Source organism: Pundamilia nyererei, unplaced genomic scaffold, assembly GCF_000239375.1.
Source record: "Pundamilia nyererei isolate P.nyererei 1_Seehausen unplaced genomic scaffold, PunNye1.0 scaffold00017, whole genome shotgun sequence".
Classification (NCBI taxonomy): domain Eukaryota; kingdom Metazoa; phylum Chordata; class Actinopteri; order Cichliformes; family Cichlidae; genus Pundamilia; species Pundamilia nyererei.
In genome coordinates, this window is record NW_005187418.1 from 4,111,867 (window position 1) to 4,128,188 (window position 16,322).

At 41.7% G+C, this 16,322-nt stretch overlaps 1 protein-coding gene across 3 annotated transcripts in view; it reads left to right on the plus strand.

Moving 5' to 3' along the window:
- The window catches only part of col1a1b (collagen, type I, alpha 1b), an 18,372-nt gene extending 2,663 nt beyond the window's left edge, over positions 1-15,709 (plus strand). Inside the window, exons 5-51 of one of the 3 annotated variants that reach the window (XM_005725888.2) lie at positions 611-703; positions 1,268-1,330; positions 1,424-1,468; positions 1,648-1,701; positions 1,996-2,049; positions 2,280-2,333; positions 2,557-2,610; positions 2,704-2,757; positions 2,867-2,911; positions 3,085-3,138; positions 3,301-3,345; positions 3,533-3,586; positions 4,755-4,853; positions 4,958-5,002; positions 5,088-5,186; positions 5,290-5,343; positions 5,442-5,549; positions 5,809-5,862; positions 6,011-6,109; positions 6,194-6,247; positions 6,334-6,432; positions 6,585-6,638; positions 6,767-6,820; positions 6,991-7,044; positions 7,151-7,204; positions 7,318-7,362; positions 7,469-7,567; positions 8,981-9,088; positions 9,350-9,457; positions 9,836-9,889; positions 10,008-10,061; positions 10,187-10,294; positions 10,503-10,556; positions 10,689-10,742; positions 10,840-11,001; positions 11,095-11,202; positions 11,876-11,983; positions 12,122-12,175; positions 12,255-12,362; positions 12,462-12,515; positions 12,636-12,743; positions 13,051-13,104; positions 13,211-13,318; positions 13,400-13,682; positions 13,783-13,973; positions 14,071-14,313; positions 14,420-15,709. In XM_005725888.2, coding sequence (XP_005725945.1) covers positions 611-703; positions 1,268-1,330; positions 1,424-1,468; positions 1,648-1,701; positions 1,996-2,049; positions 2,280-2,333; positions 2,557-2,610; positions 2,704-2,757; positions 2,867-2,911; positions 3,085-3,138; positions 3,301-3,345; positions 3,533-3,586; positions 4,755-4,853; positions 4,958-5,002; positions 5,088-5,186; positions 5,290-5,343; positions 5,442-5,549; positions 5,809-5,862; positions 6,011-6,109; positions 6,194-6,247; positions 6,334-6,432; positions 6,585-6,638; positions 6,767-6,820; positions 6,991-7,044; positions 7,151-7,204; positions 7,318-7,362; positions 7,469-7,567; positions 8,981-9,088; positions 9,350-9,457; positions 9,836-9,889; positions 10,008-10,061; positions 10,187-10,294; positions 10,503-10,556; positions 10,689-10,742; positions 10,840-11,001; positions 11,095-11,202; positions 11,876-11,983; positions 12,122-12,175; positions 12,255-12,362; positions 12,462-12,515; positions 12,636-12,743; positions 13,051-13,104; positions 13,211-13,318; positions 13,400-13,682; positions 13,783-13,973; positions 14,071-14,313; positions 14,420-14,566 — 4,008 coding nt within the window. In that variant the 3' untranslated portion in view covers positions 14,567-15,709. The remainder of the gene's footprint in view (positions 1-610; positions 704-1,267; positions 1,331-1,423; positions 1,469-1,647; positions 1,702-1,995; positions 2,050-2,279; positions 2,334-2,556; positions 2,611-2,703; positions 2,758-2,866; positions 2,912-3,084; positions 3,139-3,300; positions 3,346-3,532; positions 3,587-4,754; positions 4,854-4,957; positions 5,003-5,087; positions 5,187-5,289; positions 5,344-5,441; positions 5,550-5,808; positions 5,863-6,010; positions 6,110-6,193; positions 6,248-6,333; positions 6,433-6,584; positions 6,639-6,766; positions 6,821-6,990; positions 7,045-7,150; positions 7,205-7,317; positions 7,363-7,468; positions 7,568-8,980; positions 9,089-9,349; positions 9,458-9,835; positions 9,890-10,007; positions 10,062-10,186; positions 10,295-10,502; positions 10,557-10,688; positions 10,743-10,839; positions 11,002-11,094; positions 11,203-11,875; positions 11,984-12,121; positions 12,176-12,254; positions 12,363-12,461; positions 12,516-12,635; positions 12,744-13,050; positions 13,105-13,210; positions 13,319-13,399; positions 13,683-13,782; positions 13,974-14,070; positions 14,314-14,419) is intronic. The other 2 variants (XM_013909007.1, XM_005725891.2) reach the window with 2 other exon arrangements.
- The last annotated feature ends 613 nt before the right edge of the window (positions 15,710-16,322 follow it).

The following is a 16,322-nucleotide window of genomic DNA, read 5'->3' on the forward strand; positions in this document are numbered from 1 at the left end:
TATATATATATATATATATATATATATGGCCATTTGTCTGTTTAAAACTGACAAAGGGTCTGTTATCTCTTTCAGAAATATGGTTTTCTTCTGAAATGTGTTGAAGCAAAGATGGTTGTTTTTTGCTGTTCTCATGAGACATAATAATATTTTATTCAGCTTTAGTTCCAAATCTTTTGAATCACCATAATTGGTGCATAACAGGTGGCTGGTTGTGTTTGTTTTTAGAAGGAGGATGTTTTGTTTCCTATATTCTTGACTAGCTAAAAATGTCAAAATAGACACAATCACTATGCATCAGCTAAGTGAGCCCTCACAAACTGATTTGATGAACTGATTTTCTGATGAAGCTGCTTGTTACTGATGACCTTTGATAATTAGGTCAGAAGGTCAAAAGGTCATTGCAAACTTCACAAGTGATTAAAGACAAATTGGAGGAGGAGGAGAAACATTAGGGCCAACTTTGAAGCTTTTTTAAGTACTTAAAACTACATCTGCATCACTTTTTTATATTGTAAGACCCTTTATATTTGCTATTAAGCTTTGTGAAATTAAGAAAAATAATTGAAATAACTAGTCCTGAATATTGCTAATTAATCTTTTTCCCCAGGGTCCTCCTGGTTATCCCGGCGGTAATGGAATCCCTGGCGATCCTGGCCCACCTGGCCCCCCTGGCCCCCCTGGCCCCCCTGGCCTTGGCGGAGTAAGTATCATCGCATCAGAACATCCAAGACAGGGACTGAGTTTTGTTGATGACAAATGAGACCCATCTCATTCTTCCATGTTACTTCTGCCATCTGGCATGGATTGTCTTCAGTTCTATACTGAACGCCAATTTAATAATCAAGGTGCTGAAGATTTCACTTCAAAGCTGGGACAGTTCCTCCATGTGTATTTCAGCACTGAGAGTACTGACAGCTCCCTTCTCCTCACATTAATGTCTCAAAGTGAAGAGTGCTCGAAGTTTATCTAGTGACCTGAACTGATACATAAAAGGATTCTTACTATTATAAAATCTCCATGTTTGAATAGATCATATTGATTTCCATACAGAACATCCTATTCCTACCTTAGAAAACGAGTCTTTACACTATAGGGTGTGTGTTAGCAAGTGACTATGTAACATACAACAGTGACCTAACAGTAGGGGGGAAGATGGTGTGCTGTGCAAAGTTTTTCATGCTCTTCTATTGTCTTCCACTACATTGGGTCAGTAACTGTACCTTGAGGTGTTTGGTGATTAACTCTTTGTGTGCTCCTCCCACAGAACTTCTCTCCTCAATATTCTGACCACTCAAAATCTAGTGGCCCACCTGTTCCTGGCCCAATGGTAAGTAGGTTTTATCTCTCTCAAAATACCCTCATTTGATAATTATGTATAGGTGCAAGTATTTATTGGCTTCTTCTCTGCCTTCGTCAATAGGGTCCTATGGGTGCCCGTGGTCCTCCTGGATCTTCCGGCCCCCCTGTAAGTATTTCTCTATTAAATAAATGGTAGTCCAAGTATTCCATGCATTTGTAAAACCATGCAATTACAATAGGCCAGAGATTTCTTCCCTACATGTTTTCTTGCTTTAGATGTAAAACAGGAAAATGAATACTTTAAAGAAGCTATTACACTGAAATGTTTCTCTTGTTGTCCCTCAGGGTCCTCAGGGTTTCACTGGACCTCCTGGAGAGCCTGGTGAGCCCGGAGCTTCTGTGAGTATACATGACGTTCTACTAAACCTCTACCTTCCCTTGTTTTGTCTGTGCCTTTTTCCAGTTCGAGCTAGTGTAAAAGTCGGTTGTGAACCCCAGAAAGTCTTTAGACAGAATACTTCCTGTATTCATTCTACTTCCTGTTTTAATCACTGACCTACTGACACAAATCACTTTTTTCATGCCAACCAATTCCCTGTGCTGTACCTAGAGCAGCACAGAGCATATTCAGACACTTGCTTAAAATAGTCAGTAGTGTGTTTTGCTAATCCAGTAATTTATTGGTGTTTTTAGGGTCCAATGGGTTCTCGTGGTCCTGCTGGTCCCCCTGGAAAGAACGGAGATGATGTAAGTGATCTATTGAGAATTTTATTTCATGTCTATGCTTGTTTGCTGGGACACTTCATACAGAAATGTCATGCCTAGCTAACTGGGACACATAACTAATATTGGTTCACTTAAAATAGTGAATATGCTATTCTTTTAAATGTGTTGAGGTCTGTAATTGCTTTTGTTGATTGTTTGTTTGCACGAGCTTACTTCATATCCCTCATCGCGTCTCTGTGTGTTTACAACAGGGTGAGGCTGGCAAACCTGGACGCCCCGGTGAGCGCGGAGCTGCTGGACCTCAGGTGAGTGGTTCCCACTAGGGCAAAGGTCAGGAGATGGTAGGCCAAAAATGAAACCTAAACGGAGAAAAGCTGTTATTCAGCATGTATGTAGGGGCAAACAAGTTGTTGTGAAATATATTCATTTCCACATATTTATCCATTATGTTTAGTTTTCCAGGCCTCATTGTGCTACCTTCCAAATGCAGTCGAAGTTATTCACATCATTCTTCTTTTTCTCATGCAGGGTGCTCGTGGATTCCCTGGCACCCCTGGACTTCCAGGCATCAAGGGACACAGAGTGAGTCTGAATAGTAATAAAAAGAAAAAAAATCACTTTTAAACAGTTATGAGTGGTGATTGAGTTTAAAATGCTCGCTAATTTTCTTTGTAGGGCTTCAGCGGTCTAGATGGAGCCAAGGGAGACTCTGGACCTGCTGGCCCTAAGGTAAGATTTCACAATGATGGCATTTCATTGTGAAATGATATTAGTCTGCATCATTATAAAACCACAATTTAAAGCTGATCTCTTGTCTTTTTCCTGTATTTGTTTACAGGGAGAGCCTGGCGCTTCTGGTGAGAATGGTATCCCCGGTGCCATGGTATGTTTTTGCTCCCATTAATCAAGTTGTTGACATATGAATCATTTTAAGGATTAAACACTGTTTTGTAATAACAGTTCAGATTAGATGCATCACTGCCATTTTTTCCAATGCATATCTTCAAAAACTAGGCCAAACCTTCTTGTGACCTTGGTTGTTTTTGTCTTTTCTAGGGTGCTCGTGGTCTTCCCGGAGAGAGAGGCCGCCCTGGAGCTCCCGGCCCTGCTGTAAGCACTTTTCCTCTCCTTAGTCACTTATTAAAAGACCCATAATTACTACTGAAAAACAACACAAAAGCTGGGAGATTGTTGTGTTCTTCTCTCATGTTTCGTGTCTTACTATTGGTTGGATCTGAAAATATTTGATGTAATCTCTTCTCTCCTCTGCAGGGTGCTCGTGGTAATGATGGCAACACCGGTCCTGCTGGTCCTCCTGTAAGTACTGAATTTTGCATTGCTCATTTCAAATTCATTCGAGACTATAATTTAGATCTGTTCGCAAAATGCTTTAGTAAGAGATTCATACCATAAACGAAGGGATTCTTCCTCAGCTTTCCAATCAATTTATTACAATGTTTGTGGCTCAGCATTGTGTCTTAATATGCTCTATATTAAATTTCAGGGACCTACTGGATCTGCTGGCCCCTCTGGATTCCCTGGCGGTGCTGGTGCTAAGGTAAGTCACCCAAAAGAGTTCAAGAGTACATATGATATCATAATAGCTTTCCTGATTGACCTTTATATTTATAACCATTAGATAATGTTGACAGTAAAGCTCTCTCAAGTCTAATCTCAAAATTTAGGTAGCCAAGGAAAGCTCTGGAGAACCATGACAATATTTTAGCTTATTATCCCCTTAATCCCTCACTAGGTGTCTCATCAACTCCCCAAGTATTATATATATATTATAGCTTATTAGTAGAACATTACGGGGACTCTGTGTGATTATGCCTTGTTTGGACTTAAAATGAGCAAACTTCCTGGTAAGAATCGTGTAGAAGCTACATACATCTAACTCAAGAAACACAGAATTTCCCAAAATGAGAAATTTGTGTCCAATGTCATGCATCTCTCCTCTCCCATGAGAAAGGTCTCGGCTTAACCCACTTCAATCTTTTCTTACACATCTGGTCTGTAAAGCTCTTTGAATGCCTAAAGCTTCTTGGCACTGGTCAGATTTCACCCTCAGGCCATTTGAATTACAATATACTCCAAGGTTAGCATGGATTGTAGCCTATTACCCAAGCAGTAAAATTGCTAATAGCGTATTTAGCCTAATACTCTATACTTCAGGTGAACAGTCTAACCACCAGATGGCATCAGTAGGCTTCTAATAGCACGTTAATCTCTGGTGCCTCTCCTTCCTGATGCCATTACCGAAGGAGCTATTTTAAATATCCTGTAACTTTCACCTACTATGATGTCACAAATTCCTGGTTTATTTTAGGAATAAAGAGGAGGAGAATAAAAAAAAACAGTCATGATGACAGAACAATCATGCAGTTTGAAGTTTCTTTCTAGATAAATCACTTTAGGATTATTGTGGGGACAGTTATGTCTCTAAAAACACACATTATTTGTGCTCAAATTCCTTCATAAATAATATTGTTAGGTGCATGTGTTACGCTCAAAATACATTTTATTTTCCACTTGTATAGCTAAGAGCAATACACCATAGCTTTGATAGAAAATTGCCTGTCTTTTGAGTGATATTTAGTGTGTATATAATATTTAATCTTTAAATTATGTTTCTGATGTTCAGTGTGGTCTCCTTCTCCTTTATCAGAGCACAGACATAATATTGGCGGTGCAGATTTATGAAATATTTTTCTCTTTGTGCACAGGGAGAGACTGGTGCTCCAGGAGGCCGTGGATCTGAGGGACCCCAGGGAGCACGTGGTGAGCCTGGTAACCCCGGACCTGCTGGACCCGCTGGACCTGCTGTGAGTAGATGCTCAACTTACACATACCATCATGTCTATCTCAGATGTTATAATAAAAAAACAGTGAACAATTTCAACATTTTATATTATTCCTCTTTTAACAGGGTGCTCCTGGATCTGATGGTTCCGCTGGCTCTAAGGGTGCTCCTGTAAGTATCATTTACAATGATTACATTTATTCCATTTCAGTCCTGCACATGAAGTGTGCTTACACCCCACATTTTCCATCTGTAGGGTGCTGCTGGTATTGCTGGTGCTCCTGGCTTCCCCGGTAGTCGTGGTCCTGCTGGAGCTCAGGGAGCTGTTGGTTCTCCTGGCCCTAAGGGTAACAATGTGCGTTGGCAATTGATTTAGTGTTTTTTAATGTTTTTGTCAGTATTTTATAGATCCTAGATTACCTGATAGCTAAATAAAATGTGTATGCTTCTGCCAACAGGGTGACCCTGGTCCCTCTGGTCCTAAGGGAGAGCCTGGTGCCAAGGGAGAGCCTGTAAGTTTCAAAATACAATGATCCTGAACAGTTTCCACTGCATCTTGCCAAGATAATAAATTCATGCTTGGTTTAATGAAATTTCCTTTCTTTTGCAGGGACCCGCTGGAGTTCAGGGACTTGCTGGCCCCTCTGGTGAGGAGGGAAAGAGAGGAGCTCGTGGAGAGCCTGGTGGTGCTGGACCCCGTGGACCCCCTGGAGAGCGTGTATGTTTGTCCCTCTTTATCTTCGACCCTGTGAAATTGTGTGCCTTATGGAAAACAGCATTAAAATAGCCAACACTCTCACCATCACTCATTATGTTTTAATTGAAAATGTCCATGTTGAAACCCTTTGATTTCTTTTTCTACAAAGTATTCTGAAATTGCAGTGTGCTAAATTCCCACGGGGATTCATCTTAGTAGTTGGAGCCCAGCACCTACTTCCCTTTTAATGACTTGGTCGGTGTCTCTGTTCTACCATTAGGGTGCCCCTGGTGCCCGTGGTTTCCCTGGTGCTGATGGAGGTGCTGGTGGCAAGGTGAGTTAGTCAACTAAAATCACTTAGCCACCTTACTCCAACTTATTCAAACCTATCAGAATAGCTAAACAAGCCATTACTGATCATTTAAGTCATAAATTGTATCCAGTATCACAGCTTCTAGATCTTTTATTAACTTATATTACAGGGTGCCCCAGGTGAGCGTGGTTCCCCTGGCCCAATGGGAGCTCAGGGAGTCACTGGTGAGTCTGGAAGCCCTGGTGCTCCTGGTGCCCCTGGACTGAAGGTTAGCACGACGATGTACTTCTTCAAATGCAACATTTCTGTGATGTTTTGGTCATGAATTTTACACATTAACTGTTCTCCTCAGGGTATGACTGGTAGCCCTGGAAGCCCTGGACCTGATGGCAAAGCTGGACCTGCTGTAAGTATTGAGCATCAAATAAACATATGTTATATGTTACATCACTCTTAGAACTTCATTTTTTGTTTTTTGTTTTTTATATCTAGGGTGCTTCTGGACAAGATGGTCGCCCTGGACCTCCTGGCCCCGGTGGATCCAGAGGACAGCCTGGAGTTATGGGATTCCCCGGACCCAAGGGAGCTTCTGTGAGTTTACAGAGCTTTTCTGCTCATTGTCTTTCCAGATGTCATGGATGTGATTTTTCTTTTTAGCCCATAGAAATTAGTTTAAATAGAAATAATAGAGCAGAATTTCCCCATGTGGCAGATATAAATATGCACTTATTTCTTTTTACTAGGGTGATGGTGGTAAACCTGGTGAGAGAGGTGCAACTGGACCTGCTGGCGCTGTTGTAAGTAATTATACTTTTCCCACTTAAACAGTCACTTAAAACAAGTTCCACCATTAAAGACTGTATATATTAATATAATAGTGGAAACAGAGTGTAACAGTCGAGCATTTGGCTGTTTTTAATCACAGGGTGCTCCAGGCAAAGACGGTGATGTTGGTGCTCCTGGACCTTCTGGCCCCGGTGTATGTATCTTATCTGCATTATTAAACAGAAATTATGTTTGCATAGCATTTGAGTAGTTTGATGTATCAGAGGACAGAAGCCATAGTTGTATCTTTTATGTGGCTGACATGGATGCTTATGGTGAATCAGAGTTTGCATTGTATCATTTTGTTCTCGTCTTTTTGTTTAGGGACCTGCTGGAGAGAAAGGAGAGCAGGGACCCGCTGGACCTCCTGGATTCCAGGTGGGCTTTAGACATTATTCCAACAGCCACAGCACTCTCATATCTATTGTTGTGTTATAACATCAGTTGATAACCCTAAAACATTGTACCTTTCATCCCTGTGCAGGGACTTCCTGGACCCCAAGGTTCTACTGGTGAGACTGGCAAGCCTGGTGAGCAGGTATGTAGTCAGTTACAAAGGACACACTAGAACCAGCTTTCCCCCCTTCTGTCTTCATGTTGACACAGTAAGTCAGACGTCATAACCCTCTCCCTTCTCCTTCTTTTATTCAGGGTGCTCCTGGTGAGGCAGGACCTTCTGGCCCATTTGGACCAAGAGTGAGTATCCCCTCTGTTGCAGAAGCAAAACATTTTCAGCTCCTGTGGTAGACATCAACTTACTGGCAAAACATTTTGTGGCTGATGAGTTCCTTCTTTCCTTCAGGGTGACAGAGGATTCCCTGGTGAGCGTGGTGGAATTGGCATTGCTGGCCCAACCGGACCCCGTGGTGCTCCTGGACCCGCTGGTAACGATGGACCTAAGGTAGGTCAGAAAAACGTCTAAACGATGAAGAAACTTTACTGATTTGGCATTTGAGATTCCTTTTTTTTCTTGCTGTGTGTCAAATCCAGTCCATTTTTTGAAATGGCACAGAAATAAAATTGAAAAATCTACCTGATGTCAAGTTGTAAACCACCAAAAACTAAACACATATTTACTCAGGTATGTTTCTACTCCCAGCTTTTCTCAGAACACAAGGAGAGCAAACTATTCAGTAGTTCTGCCCTTTGTTTTTAAGTTCTTCTTTTATAGTATAAACCAGCCTGCCTGGACATTTAAACGACACATTCATTAAAAATCAGATGTTCAGAGTGGATATGGCACCAAGAATAATCATATTTATATAAAGACTTAAAAGTAGCAAGCAAGTTATTTATGTTGCAAAGGAACTGTAAGGTTTTCAGTTCAGAAATGTTTGTCACAGTCCTATTTATTTGCATTTTAAAGATAGAGGACATATTTTTCAACCCAGACCTCACCTGGATCGCATATAAAAATGATCTAGTGTTTGTAGCTGCTGTGCAACACTATTAAACCATCACAAAACTCATATGTTAAAAACACACACTCCTGTATATCGTAGATTAGTTTGCAGGTCTGTTTTTATCACTACATATTTGATTGGTAGATCCTTATGCAGGGTTCCTGTTGCAGCCCCAATCTTCTCCTGGGATTAAACTAGGGATCTTTTGCCTGTTAGGTAAAGGTGTAACCCGCCACACTATAAAGCCAATAGATTTTACCTCCTCTGTACTTGTAAAAAGGTAATTTTAGCATTTTGTATGCATATTCTTTCATTTCAAGAATAAACAATAATATATTTAGAGCATATAGAGCAAGCTTTCTGCTTCAACATGTTGTCATTAGTCCATGGCTTCACATGCTTAAGGGTTAAAGAAACTGCTAAACATAAATGTGTACAAGCAAAAAAGTAGCAGTAAAGGTGTTTTTTTCATCAACAGGTGACTTTGTGGACAATTTATATTTGCTTTTATGACAGAAACAACCTGAGCTTCAGATTCAACAGAGAGCAATATCAGAGATCCAGAAAAACACATTAACACCCATCACCTGGTGGTAATCAGCCTGTAATGTCACGCCTGTAAAGATAATTCTTCACTTTAGTTTTGCAGGTTTGAGTGCAAAACTAATTAACCCATGAGTTAGAGAAACTAGAAAATGCTGCAAAACAACAAATGTCTCAAGACTAAAATCACTGGGCATTGGTGCAAATAACTAAAATAAGATTTAGGACCAGCAAAATTCTCCTTTTCTTAAACTCATTGTGCTTATCATAACAGAAACAAATCTACCAACATGGTTCATTTGTTGAGCTCCAGTGACCTGTATTAGCTGGATAACAATGTGAGTCTTCCTGTTTTTGTGTGTACCCAGGGAGAGCCTGGTGCTGCCGGTGCCCCCGGTGGTTTGGGATCCCCCGGTATGCAGGGAATGCCTGGTGAACGTGGAGCCGCTGGTCTCCCCGGTGCCAGAGGAGAGAATGTGAGTATCACACCAATCCCATTCGTATAAAGAAAAAGGCGTGCACAGTTCGATTTTCTCATCATTAAATTTTTTTAAGCTCAGTGAAGATAAAATATCTTATGTATTATACCTGTTATATCATGTGAAATCTTATATCATGTTTTCCCAATATTTAATAAAGATTTAATTACTCTAGAAATGTTGTAATGATTCAAATAACTGTAGCTGTGTAATTTTTATATCAACACAAGTAACTTTTTGTAACCTTTCTCTTTTTAGGGTGAGGCTGGTGGCAAGGGAGCTGATGGTGCCCCTGGCAAAGATGGCCCACGTGGTCTGACCGGTCCTATTGGAGTCCCCGGACCTCCCGGTGCTCAGGGTGAGAAGGTGAGATTGGACAAAAAATTGGTTTTGGCCTTCAAATATTAGCTGTTCGAGTTTAATAAGTTTACAGGACCTTTTCTTCATTCAATTTTCATGTCTGGAGTGAAATTTGTTAGTAGTCTTACAACATTTTTACCCACACTTACAGTATGCATAAGTCAATGTCATAATTATATGAAACATGATGAATAGCATGCCACATTAATGCAATATTAAAAGATAATAAGACCAACCATGAGTTAAATAGAAATTCAGTGCTTTGCTTAATTTTGGCTTTAATGTGGATTATCTGCAAGTGTCATTGATCATAAAATACGTGATTGGGATTAGCAACCAATGTGCCTACTGACCTCCTTTTTTCTCCTTCACCTCTGGTTTTAGGGTGAGCCTGGTGCTGTTGGAGTTGCTGGACCTAGTGGTCCTCGTGGTTCCCCTGTAAGTTCTTTTCTAAACTCAAAATCAGATTAAAACCTGGGGAAAAACAATCAAAATATTTATAACTCTGATATGCACATTATTATGACTGAATGACCTTTCTTTATTACTTCAACAGGGTGACCGTGGTGAGCACGGACCTCCTGGAGCTGCCGGATTTGCTGGACCTCCTGTAAGCCCCTTTTTTTCACTAATTTAGATGCTTAAAAAAAGTCACATTTGTTGACTTTGGATAACATTTGAGACGCAAAAAAAGCCATGCATTGATGCATTTCTTCTTTTCATCTCCAACCTCAGGGTGCTGATGGTCAGCCTGGTGCTAAGGGCGAGAGTGGTGACAGTGGACCCAAGGGAGATGCTGGTCCTCCTGGACCTACCGGACCTGCTGGAGCTGCTGGTCCTCAGGTAGATTGACCTTCATTGTGATTTGTAGTATACATCTGGTGAATATATAGTAAATGGAATAAAATGTTCTGGGGGGTTTTGCACCGTAGATTCATTATTGTGTTCATAAGAAATTGCATATACTGTTTACATAAACATTCATATTTTTCCTATTTTAATTAGCATTGTTGGTATTAGATGCCTCACTTGCAAATATTTCCGTCAACAGGGACCTGCTGGAGCTCCTGGACCCAAAGGTGCTCGTGGTAGTGTTGGTTCCCCTGTAAGTATTCATTCATGTTTTTCTTTTGACACTCTGACTTACAAACTCAATGAGATTATTTGTAGTTACAGTTGCTTATGTGTTTTAAAGCTTCATTGATCACGTATTTGGTTTGGTTGTGTGTCTTGCTAGGGTGCTACTGGTTTCCCTGGACCTGCTGGAAGAGTTGGACCCCCTGGCCCTGCTGTGAGTTTCTGATCATTTTTAGTGCGATCTATCTATGTTATATTGGAACAGCGATCAGTGATTTTTATGTTACCATAACATTGTATGTTGTTTCCAGGGAGCTGCTGGAGCCCCTGGACCCGGAGGACCTACTGGCAAAGATGGAGCAAGGGGAGCTCGTGGTGAGACTGGCCCTGCTGGCCGCCCTGGTGAGGCTGGTGCTGCTGGACCCCCAGGACCTAGTGGCGAGAAAGGATCTGCTGGTTCTGATGGAGCCCCTGTAAGTCACTGTTACCCTTTTGGTCCATAATAGATATTCTATGTGTTTTTTGAAAGTCTAAAACATAACTAACCATTATTTCCTTATGTGCAGGGTGCCCCTGGTATCCCTGGACCCCAAGGTATTGCTGGACAGCGTGGTATTGTAGGTCTCCCTGGACAGCGTGGAGAGCGTGGTTTCGGTGGTCTGCCTGGACCATCTGTGAGTTTGTGTCTGAAATCCTTTATGTCTGCTTATATAGGGGGTTCTGTGTAGGGGACAATACAGTGAGCTCAACCAGAAGATGAAAAAAAAATCTTAGACTACTTGGTTCATTTTCTTGAGTCTGTTAATTACATCACTTAAAACATGACAGATCAAAGTAACAGCATGCATTTGTTGTGATAAACACACATTATATATAATACACTTTCCCATTAAATTATTAGGTCAAATATATTTTGGAGTCTATATTGTCATGCTCTGCCCTTTTGACCTGTAACCTTCAGCATTTGTTTGGACACAACTTTTTGTAATGCATTGTCGAATACTGAGGCTAAAGGAATAATAACTAGTACTGCAAAGAGCAAACTCACTATGAAATATATAATTAGTAGCAAAGAAATTTGGACACATACAATGTTAAATAAACCATCCTTGTGTAAGGACATGGCAATATTACAATATTCCTTGGGAAATATTCCACAGTTTTCCTTTTGTCCATCTGACATCACACAGACTAAAGGTGAAAGACCAGCTAATAGCTGATTTGATCACATTGGACATTTGGGTTCTCATATGCGTCTCTCTCTCTGGGTGGTGCTTAGAAAGGTTCAGCTCTGCAAAGAGCATCCACAGGAATCTAGAGGACTGACTTCTTATGCACTTTCTTTAGGGTGAGCCTGGAAAGCAGGGATCATCTGGACCTGTCGGTGAGCGCGGACCCCCTGGACCTGCTGGACCCCCTGGACTGTCTGGTCCTACTGGAGAGGCTGGCCGTGAGGTAAGAAGTCCCTTTTTTCTGTACTTTAACCATTAATTGGGCTAATCGGGCTACTCAGGTAGTACAATTAAAAATGCACTCACAATTCCCACAAATTCAGTTTTGCTGGCGAACATCTTTACTGCTTTACTTCCACAGGGATCTCCTGGTCATGATGGTGCACCTGGTCGTGATGGTCCTTCTGGCCCTAAGGTAACCCTATTTAACTTGGCTAATTTGATAATATTGACATGCATGAAACTATCTTCTCACTGGAAATGTGCACTCATAGGGAGACCGTGGTGAGACTGGCTTGGGTGGTCCCCCTGGACCTCCTGGTGCTCCTGGAGCTCCTGGAGGAGTTGGCCCCTCTGGCAAAACTGGTGACCGTGGAGAGAGTGTAAGTCCACTTTGTAGCTACCTTGAGCACATTTAAACAAAATGAACACACTTGTGAATTTTTTCTGAATTCATATGTTCATATCTTTCTTTCCTTTAGGGTCCCTCTGGTCCTGCTGGTCCCTCTGGCCCTGCTGGTGCTCGTGGTCCTTCTGTACGTTTTTCATTGTATAATATGTATTATTAATATGAAACGTAAATTTTACATATTCAAGAAGACTGATTACTGTCTAATGATGAGATGGCATCTGGATCTTCTTTTTCTTTTATTCAGGGTCCAGCTGGTGCTAAGGGAGACAGAGGAGAGGCTGGTGAAGCTGGAGAGAGAGGCCACAAGGGACACAGAGGATTCACTGGTGCATCTGGTCTGCCCGGACCTTCTGTGAGTAACAGTTACCACATTAGCACTTTGGAAGAAATAAAAACTTTGTGCTGATAGCTGCATTTATCCTGTTACCCACAGCTGGATTTGCATTTAAGATTCAGGTGGATATTTACTGGAGTTTATTAAGGTCTTATAAACAGTTGCTAGTTACATCCATCATCAAGTTTTATAAAATACAACATTAATCAGTCTCACTTTTTAAAATTGACTTATGGACTTATTAAACTTGATTTTATCACATTTTCTATATTCTACTATATTTTGTTATACCATAGTTCATGTTAGCATCCTCATCTGTCTCTAGGGACCCCCTGGAGAGAGAGGCCCTGCTGGTGCTTCTGGACCCGCTGGACCTAGAGTAAGTACTACTGTTAACAGACACAAAACTTTCTTTATTTAAAGTTTTCCTTCAAATTTGTCAATCAGTTCAAGGCAAAAGGTGATCATTTGGTTTTCCTCCACAGGGACCTTCTGGATCAAACGGTGCCTCTGGTAAGGATGGTGTGAACGGTTTGCCTGGACCCATTGGACCTCCTGGACCTCGTGGTCGCAATGGAGAGATGGGACCTGCTGTAAGTTGAGCAATTATCATTACTTTATCCATATTCTTACACCTTCAGACAAGTTAAGCAACCCCTGGTGTCTCAAAACAGGGACCTCCTGGACCTCCCGGACCTGCTGGACCTCCTGGACCTCCCGGCAGTGGAATTGAGTTCATCAGCCAGCCTGTTCAGGAGAAGGCCCCTGATCCCCTGCGTGGTGGCCACTACCGCGCTGATGATCCTAATGTCATGCGCGATCGTGACATGGAGGTTGACACCACCCTTAAGACCCTGACACAGAAGGTTGAGAAGATCCGCAGCCCAGACGGTACCCAGAAGAGCCCAGCCCGCATGTGCCGTGATCTGAGGATGTGCCACCCTGAGTGGAAGAGCGGTGAGCGCAGATCAATTCTCTGACACAGCCTTTAGATAAAGTATAACACGAGGGTGAGCTCAGCGTGAGACTTTCTTTTTTTGATGTCCCTGTATTACAGGCATGTACTGGATTGATCCCAACCAGGGCTCTCCTCTGGATGCCGTCAAGGTCCACTGCAACATGGAGACTGGTGAGACTTGTGTCTACCCCAGCGAGTCCACCATCCCCATGAAGAACTGGTACCTCAGCAAGAACATCAGAGAGAAGAAGCACGTCTGGTTCAGCGAGTCCATGACCGGTGGATTCCAGGTGAGAAAACAGAGCAAATGAACAAACCTGGACAGTATTCATGCTTTACTATTAGGCCTGTGACACTATGCGTGCTTCTATTCTCTCCGTCACGCAGTTCCAGTATGGCAGCGATGGAGCTGATCTCGAGGATGTCAACATCCAGATGACTTTCATGCGCCTGATGTCTAACCAGGCCTCTCAGAACGTTACATACCACTGCAAGAACAGCATCGCCTACATGGATTCTGCCACCGGCAACCTGAAGAAGGCTCTGCTTCTCCAGGGATCCAACGACGTCGAGATCAGAGCGGAGGGCAACAGCCGCTTCACATACAGTGTCAGCGAGGATGGCTGCACGGTGAGTTTGCTCTCTCTTTGCCCCAGGGCTAAACTTACACAGGGTCCAAGTATAAGAAAAGAGAAACTAATCTCTTACAATGTCTCCTTTCTGTTTCTCTCTACAGTCACACACTGGCACATGGGGCAAGACAGTCATTGACTACAAGACATCAAAAACATCCCGCCTGCCCATCATTGACATTGCTCCTATGGATGTTGGTGCACCTGATCAGGAATTTGGCGTCCAAGTTGGCCCTGTTTGCTTCTTGTAAAAATGAAAGAAATATGGACATGACATTGTTGTTTTTTTTCTAGCAGTCATCTCTAAATCCTCTTTCTATGCATTCATTTGGCTGCCATTGGTCCACATGCTTAAAACCACTCTACTGAAGACAGTGTTTGTGTCTTTCCAATCATGAGAAGTTTTTTTTGGGACTGCTACTTCAAACGAAACCAACTACGAGGACACTTTAAAAAGAATCTTTTGTTTTCACTGGCAACAAGAAAATAATATATGCTTGTGTAAAATTTCCCCCCGGAGATTAAGACAAACAAAAAAAACAACAACCCAGATCTGCACATGCAATGAAACACAGGTGACTTTTGCCATTTTCTACCACTGCAGAAGGACATTGAAAACAACAAATGATATGTACCATTTTTCTGGTGTTAAATAAATTGTAAAAAGTGTGAAGTGTCTTCTTGTTCTAAATTAATGAGAAAAACACCTGAACGCTGAGCAGACAAAGCAAACACCAGCAAAAGAGCAAGACTAAAAAGCTCACCTTCATTGCAAAATCTAGATGGCTACCTCATAACAAGACATCACCCCCACTTTTTGCTATGTCACACACCACAAGTCTATTGGGGGAACACTAAAACCATTCAAAGGTGCTATTACCGATTCAATGAGGTCCAGCTAGTGGTGTTTGATGGTGAAACTCACACTGTCGTACTGGAATCATTGCCACTTAATGCCTGCAGAACCTTTGGTGCTACTAAATTGACTCCTTGTCTTGTTGTCTATGCAGTGCAATTGTTTTCTTCTTAAGTGTTGGTTTGATAACAGAGGTCCTCTGAAAAAGTGATCACTGCAATTGTATTGCATGCAAATATGTCTGGTTCAATATCATTTTCCCTGCCCATGTGTTCAGTGTTGATCTTTCTGTCTGTTTGCCCCTGTGGAAAACTCCTCTTTACTAAAAAAACAAAAACCAAACAGCACACATCTCCCACCCTGTTGTTTATGTTGTTTGTTGATGTCTTTCTTGCGAAGGGTTTCTTAAAAAAGAATTTGAAGCAGACCCACTTTCATGGTTTAAAAGAGAGATTCTGTACTTATTTTGTACATGTATAATAAATCAAGATGTTTTTAATTATTTTGGGTGCTGAAATAAAGCATGTGAAGTGGTCTACTCAGTGGCAGAGTTTTCACTGTCCTGTTTTGCAACTGTTGTGAAACTGAGGTTTTAGAGAAGATAGCTCACGCTGAAGCTGTTTTTTGGGATTTTTTTAGAGAGCTAGGTCTCTGGCCGAGAGATACAGAAGCAATTTTGTCCATGTGTTTAGAAATCAACTGTTCCACAACAGTTGCACTGACTACTTTTTGTTAAGCAGCAGTGAAAACAAGGCCAATATACCGAACTCTAGCCTTTTTTTGTGCCTAAAAAAGTTATTGGCTCCTTAGCTAAATTTCTTAAGAAACCAAACCTAAAATACTGCAAAATGCAGTTTGAATTATCAGTGAAGCAGCCGTAGTTGTTTCCTTGTCACACTGAAAAACAAGGAGCTAACTTTGCAGAAATGAATGCTTGTCTCAGAAGAGAAAACGCCCATACCAAATGAAGATACACCACTAGCGACTCCTTCTGGATGTCTAATGCAACAACGGCTGCTTCCTGCAGGCAAAGCACAGAAGCAAACTGGAATGAAAATTACTGCTGCAGTGCACTGCAAAGCTGCTATTATTTGCAGGCTTCATAGGCTTTCATCCTGCAAAACCAGAAAAAAGCTGCAACCCTTTAAGAA